Below are 13,823 nucleotides of genomic sequence, written 5' to 3' on the forward strand. Positions count from 1 at the left end.
TAAATTAAATACTGTGTGTGCAGCAACCTCTCACCCTGATAGTGCGAATCGGGGAGGGCAATCTCTTTAAATTAAATACTGTGTGTGCAGCAACCTCTCACCCTGATCGTGCGAGTCGGGGAGGGCAATCTCTTTAAATTAAATACTGTGTGTGCAGCAACCTCTCACCCTGATAGTGCGAATCGGGGAGGGCAATCTCTTTAAATTAAATACTGTGTGTGCAGCAACCTCTCACCCTGATAGTGCGAATCGGGGAGGGCAATCTCTTTAAATTAAATACTGTGTGTGCAGCAACCTCTCACCCTGATCGTGCGAGTCGGGGAGGGCAATCTCTTTAAATTAAATACTGTGTGTGCAGCAACCTCTCACCCTGATCGTGCGAGTCGGGGAGGGCAATCTCTTTAAATTAAATACTGTGTGTGCAGCAACCTCTCATCCTGATCGTGCGAGTCGGGGAGGGCAGTCTCTTTGGACTCTGTGCAGATTGCTTCACTGTGCGCAGACTCTGCCACAACGAAAGCACCATTTTAACAAGGGGGACGGGCTGTCCTCTGCAGTGCGCTGGTGTTAAGCAACACAGAGAGGCTCAGAGAGAGATACATAGTAAACTAAGGAGCTGGGTGCAAACACACAAGACACGTTTCGGTGTGGAAAATGGCAGATTCAACGCAGTCTGAAAAGATATCGTCCTCGCACGGTGGCGACGGTTTCGTTGATGCCTCCGCCGGACAAAAAGCACCTTCCCCGGATAAAGACTCCAAGTCCACCCCACAGGCAGCGTCGATCGGTAAGAAGAGCCGTCTTTTGAAAATGTTTACTTTGTTTTCTGTTCTTGTCAGTCTAGTGAAAAAAACAACGACGGGCGATCATCCACAACATCGATTTGTTTGATACCGTTGTCCGTATTATTTCTGTAATAATAATAATATTAAATAAAAATAATTAAGTTTTAAAGGCGTTGGATGACTGAGCGTTTCTTACAGTACTTTGATATGTACATCGTATATTAAATAGGCAGTATTTGTGTGAGAAAGTTAGGGTATATTTTTGAAAGTTTAAATTCAAAACAAACGCTGCATTTGTTTTTTTAAAAAAGACAATTCGACCAAACTCGTGACCTTGTTAAAATTGAAATATATAGACTCGCTACCGTATGTTTTATTGTAAATAGTGCAAGACAGCTGATCTGTATCAGAGACTAACCTATTTAATTTAGGCCTTAAAAGAAACTAAGGACGACTATAACAAAATACAGAACTTGTGTCGTTTTTTGTTCTAAAGAACTGTCAATCGCTAATAATAATAATAATAATAATAATAATAATAATAATAATAATAATAAGTGTTGGAAATGTGTATCGATCTATTTGTAGTCTAACTGGCATTATTGATTGCAGGCCGATATGTTTTTTGTTACTGTTTTTCTATTTTGGGCAAGGTCGTTTATGTACAGGCTTTATACTCTAAAAATCGCAGTACAAAACTTTCCCCCTCGCGTATTTCTCAGCCAGGGTGTGAAACTCCCTTGATGAGAAATGGTTGCATGCTTATTTATTGTGTAAACTGGGGCACACGCAGGGGTGATGATGAAATGACTCCAGTTGCAGTTCTGCACTGCAGTGGTCGTATTACTGGGCAACGGCAGAGATGGGTGGCACTCTTAAAGGGACCGCGGCACCTTTCTAAGCGAGACCCGACCACAAGCAACCAATGCACCTGCAGAATATTAAAATGCGTTTTGTGCTGATGTGTTTTTTAAATTATTTTAGTCAGCCCAAATACTGTATAATAATGTTACAATTCGGTAACCTGCGCAATAATGAGATTTCCATTCGTTTAAGTTCTGTGTATTATAATTGTTTGTGTATGATGTTAGTTATTTATTAAATATGTATTTAATCAAACGCCTACACTATCCTGCAGTGATGCGATTCTTTCTGGAGCACACAACGTCACTTCCTCTCTTAGTTGCTAACGTCTTTTTAAAGAGAGCGTGATTATTTTGTGTATATACGTTTTATAAACATGTCCAGCAGGTCTGGATTATAAATAAATGTTGAATCTAGAAGATTCCATAGGTCAACATTAGTATTTTAAGATTCTAAATTATCCAAGTAATAATTAAGAAATGTAGTATTGGTGGAAAAATCGGTTTGCCTTGACGATATAGATTAAAATCTACTGTCAGAGTTGGTGTTTGACCCAGGGATTTAAATCAATGCTTAATATCCTCTAATAATCCATGTGTTACTTTAATATTCTAGTCTGTGTTGTGCAGCCTTTTCCATCGCTTCTTTTGGATCAGATATGCACCATATTAACTGTTACAGAAAGATTGCTTCTAAAACGTTGCAATACCTCCCCAGTATTGATTTCTAGATTCGTGTGGCTTCTACAGATTTCGGGAATTGGCAATAACAGAACGAAGGCTAACCTCTAAGAGCATCCGGTACACCAGCGTGTAACCTTTAACCTGCTCCCCTTCAACACTGCCCCTGGATGTAAGAAATTGCACATTTGTTCCCTGCTGTGTTTCTTGCATCCACTAGGGGGCAGGGGTGCAGGTTAATGGTTACACTCTGGTGTACTTGATGCACTTGGTGGTTAGACACAATTCTGAGAGCTTTATTGAGGTCACGGGTGGAGAGGTTACATTTTGATGAGGTTTGCAAGCACTCTCAGAGGTATAGCAGTTACTCAAGTCGCCTGCCATATGAAAAAGTAACCCAGGCTAGATCCACCAACGTTTTTTTATTTAATTTTTTAAAGTAAGAGCCAAGGCCGTCTTGTAATCTGCCACTTTGGATTTCCTTTTGTTTTGCTGGCAGTACACTAGCTGTGCACTAGATGGCGCTGGCACGCATAGACAGTTGGGCTCATCTAGCCTTCTTAAGTCTATGGCAGGCAACTGAGGAGCAGGTGAACTCGTACTCAAAGCTTATAAAAAATATATAAATAAAAAATCGTTTTAAACTGTAACATATTGAGAATGTTGGTAACCCGTCAAAAAGACGTACAGCAGGTGAAATGTGCGCTCTCTAATTGGCTGTCTATAATGATGTAGAGTGATGATTCACCTCATTAAGTTGTCTGTGGAAGTCTGGGTATGCAGATGGCTGGCGCTTCCCTCTGAAGCAGTCCCACCTGGCTCGGAGCAGCTCAGAGGCAGAGAGCAGATGGCAGGGACCAGGCTTTAAACAGACTGTGTGTCCGCTTTGCCCAGCTAGTTGAACAGAGGCCTGGTGGCACACTTCAATACTCTGATTTGTACCAGAAAGCTTCAATTTTACATGCATTTTCATTTTAAAACATATCTGGTGCTACACTCGGATTAATACTTCTCTGTTTGCAAGCCAGACTGCCTGGCACGGCTTGGGTCATTAACCCCACCCCTTCACTGTCGTCTTTCCTGTCAATAATCGTCTGCTTTCCCTGTTGACTGACATGCTTTCAGCCAGTAACGTGACCCTGAAAGCAGGAAGACTTCCTGGAAGGCAAGGCAAGCATACCAAGAACTTTCTTTTAATCTAGTGCAGTACCGGAGGTCTGTCTTCCAATGAAAATACATGTTTGCTATAACATGTGTTTCTTTCAAAATAATAATAATAATAATAATAATAATAATAATAATAATAATAATAATGTAATGTTATGGTGGGAGAGAATAGTGGTATGGTTTTATTTTTAAAAAGCTAACAAGCAAAAGGCTTTTTAAAAGAATGAAATACTAACGAGGGAGAAAGTCTCAGTCCAGACAACAGTACTGACCAGGCCTGACCTTGCTACTGCTGCTTAACTTTTGAGATCTGAGCCGATCACAATCCCACAGCTTTAGCTGCAGATCACAAGAGTGTCGCTGGAATGCTTGTACAGCTGTGGCCAAGTGTTTTGTATCCTCTAGAATTTTAGGATTGAAACCTAATTTTAAAATAAAAACCATATGAACATTGTTTTAGATTATTTAACATCATGTAATCAAAGAAACTACAAAATGATATTGCAAAAGTCTTCCGGAAGCCATAATAGTAATACAGTATGTATTTCAGATTTGGAAATGTCACATTTTTCAGTTTGTCAGTCTTTCGTTAAGTATGCAGAAAACTACAAAGCGGTGTGTAATTCAATATGTTAACGTGACATTATTCAGCAGGTTTCACTCAAAGCAAGATTAGTTCATTCTAGGGTGATGCAAAACATTTGGCCATAGCTGTGGGTGATGCTTAAGCACAGAGACCTGCATTAACTCAAGTTTTTGAATGAGAAAACATGTTTCCCAAAACATAGGGTTTAAAAAGCCAAGCAGCAAAAAGCAGACCGAAAAAAGAGTGTGAGAGAGGAAGAACGACTAGCGAGAAAAGTTGCAGGGAGTAAAGTTTATGATAATTTATTCCCACTTCCACTGTAGTTAATACATTACGAATATTGATGTATTCAGATAAGATCAATGAACACGCATGCATTTTTAAATTGGTTTTACAGTGCACAGTACTTTGATCGTATTAAAATATACCTTCATCGATCTTCATGGTACCCCCTCTGCTGGGGTGAAAAACCTGCAAAGACGATGCAGTGGAGATGCTTATAAGTGTGTGTCACACTTCTATCTAGAGAAGCTCTTACCCCACTGTCATCAATCGTGCTTGATTTAGAAATCCTGAAAGAAACGTTATAAATTTCGAGCAGAAGTCTGAAATGTCTTGGTGTTGGGATGGGTTTGGTTTCACTGCTTGTATTATTGTGGGGTGTGGACTGCACCCCCGTTGATATCATGATGCTGGAACATTTTTGCATCTGTCTGTTGAATCGCTTATCCAGTTGTCATGAAACATGGTATCAACATTATTTAGCAGAAGTTATTGTGAATGTCAGATGCTGGGGATGTTGGTGTCTGTCTGTCTGTCTGTCTGTACAGCTGTCCATCTCGCAATCACATTTTTGCATACAGCTCTGGCCAAAAATTTAGGATCGCCTCCAATTTTGGGATTGAAACATAATTAAAAATAAACTACTTGCACATAATTTAGATTTATTTAACATCATGAAATCAAAGAAACTACAAAACGATATTGCGAGAGTCTACCGGAAGCCATAATAAGAGTATTTCATGTTTTGAAATGTCACGTTTTTCAATTGATAGTTTTTTGGTGAGTTTATGGAGAACTACAAAGCGACGGTGTGTAATTCAATATGTTAACGTAACGTTATTCAGCTCGTTTCATTTGACTTTATGAAGCAGAATTGAGTTTATTCTGTAGGGTGATGCAACAGTTTTGGCCACCGCTGTATATCTGGAGAATCGCTTATCAAATTGTGATTAAACATTGTTCTACCTCTACTCATATCTCAAGAACAGTTCCTAGGCAACACGGTTGGCGTAGGTGTAAGAATTTCCACGGGAGTCTTGTTCGTTATTTCTAGTACTTTCTGAAACCTACACCAAGCAGACACTTTTATGTTGATAAGAACATAAGAAAGGTTACAAACGAGAGGAGGCCATTCGGCCCATCTTGCTCGTTTGGTTGTTAGTAGCTTATTGATCCCAGAGTCTCGTCAAGCAGCTTCTTGAAGGATCCCAGGGTGTCAGCTTCAACAACATTGATCTTTATACAATAGACTGGTACTGACTCCCGTTCTATCATCGTGAAATACAGGCCGATGGCAGCTATACCAATCAAACTTCAATTATATTGAAAACCTATTTAACTGGCTTTATCTGAAGTATGAAACAGTCTAGACAAGCCTTTATTAGCGTAGTATAATCGCATTTCTTATCTTATTCTGTTCATACACAGATTAGCTCTATTGTGCTGCTGAGTGTTCTCTTTGGTAAACTAGTACAAGATTAGCAGTGATTGAGGTGTGTGGAGTCACTCCTATTGGTTTGTATTGCTCGTGTTTCTGTTTTGCTTCTATTTGGCCCTTTTATGTACATCACTAGCAGGATCTATGCTATTGTGAGCTGCATGGCACCGTTGGCTGTCTAGTGTGAAAGAGGGTGTGGGAAAGTGACACCACCCTGCCACAGTGGGTGTGGGTGTGGGTGTGACTGCACTTTCATTACAGAGTGTTGAAACTCACCACGCTGGTTTTGTCAGTCTCCCTGGAGGAATGCTGCATAGTAAAGCAGACGCCTCTTTTTTCCAGAGTGTGCCAATTCAACCACATTTAAAAAGATTCCCTTCTAAAAGTTTCCCACGGTAAAAACATAGGAAAGCACAACAAAGTACAGCAAATGCATAGGCAAGCATTTCACAGCACAGAGAGGTCTGGTAAAGCATAGGCAAGCATTGTAAAGCACAGAGAGGTCTGGTAAAGCATAGGGAAGCATTGTAAAGCACAGAGAGGTCTGGTAAAGCATAGGGAAGCATTGTAAAGCACAGAGAGGTATGGTAAAGCATAGGGAAGCATTGTAAAGCACAGAGAGGTCTGGTAAAGCATAGGGAAGCATTGTAAAGCACAGAGGTGTGGTAAAGCATAGGGAAGCATTGTAAAGCGCAGAGAGGTGTGGTAAAGCATAGGGAAGCATTGTAAAGCACAGAGAGGTGTGGTAAAGCATAGGGAAGCATTGTAAAGCACAGAGAGGTCTGGTAAAGCATAGGGGAGCATTGTAAAGCACAGAGAGGTCTGGTAAAGCACAGGGAAGCATTGTAAAGCACAGAGAGGGATGGTAAAGCATAGGGGAGCATTGTAAAGCACAGAGAGGTCTGGTAAAGCATAGGGAAGCATTGTAAAGCACAGAGAGGTGTGGTAAAGCATAGGGAAGCATTGTAAAGCACAGAGAGGTCTGGTAAAGCATAGGGAAGCATTGTAAAGCACAGAGAGGTATGGTAAAGCATAGGGAAGCATTGTAAAGCACAGAGAGGTCTGGTAAAGCATAGGGAAGCATTGTAAAGCACAGAGAGGTCTGGTAAAGCATAGGGAAGCATTGTAAAGCACAGAGAGGTCTGGTAAAGCATATTAAACATGACAAACCACATGGTAAATGTAGAGTGTACCATGGGAAAAGTTGTTGATATGTTGAAAAGCACTTTTTCAATTGTGATGAAACTTGATAAGGACATTCTTTAGCACACAGTATTGAGAGTATCCTCATCCGGGCGTATCCCTCTTTTCTGTTTGCCAGACCTCCATCTCCACACGTCCACTAACGGCTTTATTTTGTTAGATTTTTCCATGACAAACAGTTACAGCGTGTTGCATTTGCAGTCCTGTACTAGTGCAAATTATATAATGCAACATTACTACAAAAACCCATTCTCATCCCTCTCCTCTCTTTATTTTTTCAGATTCCTTTCTTTCTTCTCCTCAGCCTGTATCTCTCATTCAGTCTCCTCAAGGCAAGTCTCTTTCTGTTGTCTCTTGTGATTTTCACTTGATTGTTGTATGTATTGTTTCCTCCTGGTGGAAGTGGTTTAGAATGGGGCTGTAATAAATGGCACGTCAGCCCTTCAATTCTCTGCAGACTCTCCCTCTGCCTGGCAGATAGGTGGCTGGCCCACATTCACGTTCGACCTTGAGTTAGCAAGCCCCAGTGTGAACTCTTAAAGAAGTAGGATTTAGGTTTTAGTCTCTCCCATTCATGTAGATGAATCGAGAGGCTGTTCAGGGAGTATAGGAGCCTCCCTTTCTCGTTCTCTGCTCCACCAGCACACAGCAGAGGGAGGCTGTTCAGAGAGTATAAGAGCCTGCCTTTCTCTTTCTTAACCCACCAGCACAGAGCAGAGGGAGGCTGTTAGGAGAATGTAAGAGCTTTTCTTTTTCTGCTCCAGCACCAGCACAGAGGGCATCTGTTCAAGTACAATAGCCTAGGTTAGCTCTCCGTTTTTTAAGCTGGCCAGTATTTAAACATATTAACCCCAAAGCTGTTTCTCAAACCCTTCTTGGTGGTTTGTTTGAGTCTGTGTGTCATTGCAGCCCGGGTCTGAAACACTTCCAGCAAACCTGATGAACCTTGTTCAGGGCTTCAGAATGGCTGTTCGCTGACGCTTCCTGTTTTGTTATTCTGGGCTGTCATCGCTTTGCATGCCCCCTCTACCTGCTCTAGCTGCTCATTTTATCAGATTTCTTTTTTTTCTGTTCTTTATTCACCATCGATCACCAACCAGATACCCGGCCCTGCTTGTACTGCACTCTGCTGTGCATTGGGCAAACGGAAAAACGAAGACCTTGAGAAAGGCTGCTAGTCGTAACGTCTGCCACTGAATTGATCTCTTAGTATTTGTTTAGCACGATTGCGCGTTTAATAGTTATGGATGGCAAATGAACCTGCAAGGTTGCGTTTCTCAATGCTGGTCCTGCTGTTAGTTTCGGCATACTAAAAGCTGATCAGTTTTTCACTAGAATAGGTGTGCTACATTCGTATGTAGTTTAGCTTTCTGTGAACTTCACCCAAAACCTTGTTGGCATGCCAGTTTGTTTACATTAGCTAAGCTAGTTTGAGCTGCAGGCACACAAGCTTCCTCCCTCCTTGAAGCTTTCTGGCCACTCTGTGACTGAGCTAAACAGCTGTCCTCCTGCGACTACCTGCAGCAGTAGGGGGTAATATGAATGCCATAGCTCTGTTTGAACTAAAATGGAAACAAAGGTAAAACTATTTTTTGGGGGCATACGAATAACATTTGTTGCGAAACAAATATAATAACGTTAATGTAACATTTCATATTCTAGATATTCATTTTTTCAACCAATTCTGAATTTGGAAACCGGTCGTGTTTCCTGTGAAATATTTTCTGTTCAACTCTCCTTCCCGATTTCTGCACGACTGGAATATTTTTACAGCCCAGCATTTTCAAAGTTGCTTCAGACTAGGGGTGTTAATGTAGTTTGAAACACTAGCCAAGTGTTAAACGTTTAGAAGTTTGCCTAAACGTTGTCAGAAAGGTTCGTGTACAGTGCAAGCCAACTTATTTCATATTCAGTATTTCTTGATCTTCTCTTCCAGATAAAATGAAATTCTGTACAGAAATACACGTTGCAGTAATTAAAAATAACAGTGATGGAGGGATTCTTGTGATGGGTTTTTGATTTGGTTACAAGCATACCCAATGTGTTTAACATTTAAATGTATTTATTGGTAAGAGTCGGACAATGCCCAACAGAATCAACTAGAGAGATTGCATCTCGTACGAGACAGACTGGATCGTCCTGACAGTATAGAGAGTGTCCGGACCACGTCGGGCTAGCCTTAGCAGAACCTAGTTCACACTAACCTTTGTGAGTGATGCTGTTGTGTTTCCTGGCTTTCATTTGCAGCATGGTTCAGTGTCTAGTGACAGACGCTGATTTTAAACAGTGCAAAACATATGCAGTAAGGAACGTAGTTCATCCACTGCCTCGTAGTTTATCAGAGAGGTCCACACACACACACAGTACTTGGTTATGTTCGCAAATTGAAATATGAACAATAAGACTGGAAGATGGGCATTATAACTGGGTGAGAAGACACTTGTACAGTGTAAACCAGACTTAAAAAATTTACTTAATGAGACTATTATTATTATTATTATTATTTATTTATTAGCAGATGCCCTTATCCAGGGCGACTTACAGTTGTATACAAAAAATACATAAAGAATTACTGTACAATTGAGACATACATAAGTCTTGAGTCCTTTTGCTGATGAAGGCGTTAACCGAAGTGTTAAGAGGCGAACGTGGTGGGTTTGTGGCCCTAAAGGCTGAAATATTTAGGAATTGAATCTCGAGGGATTTTTAAATAGTTTGAAACTCGCACTAGCCCTGCACCCAGTCCTTTCTCGTATTATTTTTTCATCGTCATGCTGCTGTTGCATCCAGCTCCCCTGCTTTTCCTTATTGAGGTGTCACTTGTAGTGCCAGCTTTTCTCCATAGCATTGCAATGCATGTTTGCTAAAATGGGGGTGGGGAAGCTGTCTCCTTTCTTTTTTGTATAGACCTGCATGCAGTCTTGCTTCAGCGTGCATGCAAGTGTGTGTTCAGTCTTTTTATATTTTTATATACCGCTGTCTCTTCTCACTGTTTGGCTGCAGAAGGAATAAAGGGGAACGTCTCCAATAAGCCTTCAGAAAGCGTGGTGACTTCCCTCCGGTTTCTATCCCAGCCCGGCTCATTCGCTCCTGTGGTCTTCGATAGCCACAGCCAAGCTTTGGGCGACAAAAACCTTCCTGACCCTCCAATGGAGCTCAAGGAAGCTACGAAAATAGAGGAAGTCCCAGGATTCAGCACTGATTCTGGGATCGAAGCTGTGTCTAGCGAGTCCTCTCGACATGTCGTCGCTCCCATATCCGGAACAGAGGTGACGTTCCGTGCTTTCAGCAACCTTGGCCTGAGCTCTACCCCGGATAAAGTTCAGGAAAAAACCTCTGATGCATCTCCAGCCATGAAGGTGCAAGAACGCAGCCAGGGCGTGTTTTCACGAGGACAGACCCCAGAAGAACCCAAAGTTCAGGGCAAGCCGGCGGGTGACAGCGAGACGTGGGGCGACGGAGGTTTCATGCTGTTCAAAGAATGCCATTACGAGAGATCTCCCGTCAAAGAGAGCAGCGAACCATTCTCCCTGTTCAACAAAGACCCTTCCCCGGATCAAGACTCGCCCGACTCACCTTTCGAAGTGCTCGACGACAGCCAGAGAAAGCACAGCTTCGGGAAAGAGTTCCTGGAAACCATGACGTCAGACTGGGTCCCAACTCAGATCGCTGCAGCAAAGGTGGTCTCTGATGTCGAACAAGCCAAAGACGAGAAGGATCAAGGACCTTTTGGACCTCTGGCTGATATCCATAACATTGAAGTGACTACAAAACTAGAGAAGACTGATTGGGCAAAAGAACCAGCTTACAAATCCATGCAGAAGGAAGCAAAAGAGGATTCTGATGAGTCCAGAGACAGCACGCCTGAGCCAGATGAGGAAGAGAAGAAAATATCTCCAGTCTCTGGCGGAAAGACTGCGCCGCCTCCTCCTCCTCCTCTTCCTCCTTCTCAAGCAAAACCCATCGATACCCAAGTAGAGGAGATCAAGAAACAGGCCAGCCCTGCCAAAGAATCTAGCGGTGAGGACCTCAACTTCTTGCCAACTGCCTACATCTGGGAAAAACCAGAAAAAGATGCTGAAAAAACACAACAAACTCTGGAAAAATCATGTGCAGACTTTGAAAACTTGCCTCCGGCATATACTGAAGTAGGAACCGCCACCGCCACCTCCTCTTCCTCTTCTCCACCGAGCTACGCCAGCTTTAAGTTCGACACTGAAGAGCTACTCAAAAGCCAGCAGCCTGCCACTGCAAAAGTGCCAGGTCTGATCTGGGGTGTAGACTCGGAACCAGTGGAAAACATTGACGCGGACAGTTCTGGGGAGTCCGATGACACAGTGATCGAGGATGTGTCGGTAGTGACAGAGCGAGAACCAGCTGTTCCCAAATCCACTGCGACCGTGAAAGATCCAGAAGAGATGAAGCAGGAAGTAGCTCCTGCTAAGCTGGAGAAGCCCCTCTTGGTCCCGATCATCAACGTTATTGAAACAGAGGAGCAGATCGTCAGTGATGACGAGAGTGATGAGCAAGCTTCCGCGGTGGTCCTGGAACCTGCAGACAGAGCTGGAAATGACAGCACCACTCCTCCCGCTGATACTACACCACAGGACTCCAAACCTGTCGGTCCTGTCCTAGGGAAAGAGGATTCTCAACCCACTGCAGCTGAATCGAAAACCGAGAAGCCAAAGCAGGATTCAGAACCAGTCCTAGATGATTCTGAAATCAAGATCCTTACCAAGGACTCAGAAAGTATCTTCGCTGATTCCGTTATGGAGACACAGGATCCCAAACCAGTCCTAGCTGATCCTAACATTGAGAAACCCCCATCTGTTCTAGCTGATTTTGCAAAAGAGAAACCTACACAGGACCAAAAACCTATCCTGTTTGATCCTGAAACCAAGAAATCTACACAAGACTCTCAAACTTCCTTAGAAGATTCTGTAATGGGGACACCAACACAGGATCCCAAACCTATCCTGTTTGATTCTGAAACCAAGATTTCTACACAAGACTCTAAAACTGTCTTCACCGATTCTATAATGGAGAAACCAACACAGGATCCCAAACCTATCCTGTTTGATTCTAAAATCGAGAAGCCTTTTTCAACAGGGGAAAGTCTTCTGAGGGGAGGAGCTGTCAAAGCTGATGCTTACGAAAAGGCAGTTCAGGATCTTGGGGAAATGGAAAAGGAAGATCCCACCAAAAGGATCCAGACAGTTCTTCATGCAGAAACTGTAGAAGCCCAGCCGACCAGCATTGATGTTTCACAGGTTCCGTTCCACTACGCACAGGATGTACCGACCAGTACCACCAGCACGGCCACCACCGTTCAAACCAAAGCAGAGGAGCCTGTGGTGACCAGTGAAGAAGCAGCTAAACACCTCCCCAAGATCTCCTTCCCTTCTAGAAAGCCAGAAGACCTCTTGCCCAGAGCAGGACCGCCAGACCAATCTCCCGCTCAGAGCATCACATCTGCCATCCCAAAAGAAATGGCAAGCCGTGGAGGAGCAGAGATCACGATGCCTGTGTTCAAGGAAGAGCCATCGCGTGCAGAGGATTCTCCTGACAGCACCAGTGACCCGGAAAGCATCGAACCGGAGTGCTCAGTCTCTGCGGCCACCGACAGCTTTGTGGATTTCATGAGGGAATGCCTCAAGTCCCGGCAAGACGAGTCGCCAGAAGACCTCGGCCATGATTTTACAGCCAAGATTTCTACCACAGCGGCCGTGGCGGGCTCCAGGCCACCCCAAGCAGCGCCAACCATGGTCCTGGATTTTGAGCAAGAGCAGCTCACCATTAAGGCCCTCAAGGAACTAGGAGAGAGCTTAGAAGAGGAGGAGGAGGAGGTGGAAGCTAGAAACAGCCCTGCATCTAAACCTGGCGCCCAAAAGCTGCTGCTGTCGTCACAAGCTGCCCCAGAATCCTTCTCAAAGCAGCAGACCGCCAGCTCTCCCATTCGGTCCCACCCAGAGGTGGCTGAGATATCTCCCTCAGGGGCTCCTAGAGAGGTAGAGGAGGCTTCTACAGATGATAACCAGAGGGCTGCAGCCGCGGCAGTGCTTGCAGAGCATGCATTAGCAGCTTTACTAACCCAGGCGTCAGGTAACATGTCCCTGATTGTATGTGTTTTGTGTGCTTTTAACTTGGCAGGCAGGCAGGCAAGGCTGACTCCTGCTCCCGTTTGTGTGAGTGCGAGTGTGTGTTTTTGCTAATCCCGTCTGGCGCTAGGTAGCGCCGTTAGCTGGTGACAGGTGTGAAATGCAGCCTTGACTGATGGGGAAATGGTAACCGGAGATATGATCACATGAAAGTTCAAGTGCGATTTAAATAGATCCTGTTCAGCAGCGACACTCAATGATCTAAAATAACACTGCTGACCTGCCTATCGGTCAAGGTAAAGGCAAACGACTTTTATTTGAACAAATCCAGATAGACTTTACGTCGTGTCTCTTGTTGTATATGTCAGCTCATGCAGTTTGGGCAAGAGAACTTGAATAATATACAGTAACAAACACACATTATATTAGAAGCATCACTTGTTAATATACTGCATTCAGTATCCATATAAAAAGATATAACAGAAGGTTTAGGTTAGAGTACGCAGACTGAAATAGCACCAGCATCTTCTCAACGAACCTAAAAACCAAACCACCCTAGACATCTGAACACTCAGACTAAGCATGAAGCCACGATTATCCCTACTGAGGGCGATCAGTCTTGTCATAACTTTTGATTCATGTTCCCCTTGTTAAATTAAGGGATGTTAACAAGAACCGCCTACATGCAGCAAAGTGTTTGAGGTCCTGAAAATGCCACCG

The 13,823-nt window shown here is 43.4% G+C and overlaps 1 protein-coding gene across 4 annotated transcripts in view; it reads left to right on the forward strand.

Moving 5' to 3' along the window:
• LOC117967788 (reticulon-3-B-like) overlaps window positions 1-13,823 on the forward strand; it is a 26,201-nt gene continuing 12,378 nt past the window's right edge. Inside the window, exons 1-3 of one of the 4 annotated variants that reach the window (XM_059016025.1) lie at window positions 1-787; window positions 7,287-7,337; window positions 10,009-13,107. In XM_059016025.1, coding sequence (XP_058872008.1) covers window positions 655-787; window positions 7,287-7,337; window positions 10,009-13,107 — 3,283 coding nt within the window. In that variant the 5' untranslated portion in view covers window positions 1-654. The remainder of the gene's footprint in view (window positions 788-7,286; window positions 7,338-10,008; window positions 13,108-13,823) is intronic. The other 3 variants (XM_059016026.1, XM_059016027.1, XM_059016029.1) reach the window with 3 other exon arrangements.

The sequence above is a fragment of the Acipenser ruthenus genome, chromosome 51 (genome assembly GCF_902713425.1).
Source record: "Acipenser ruthenus chromosome 51, fAciRut3.2 maternal haplotype, whole genome shotgun sequence".
Lineage (NCBI taxonomy): Eukaryota > Metazoa > Chordata > Actinopteri > Acipenseriformes > Acipenseridae > Acipenser > Acipenser ruthenus.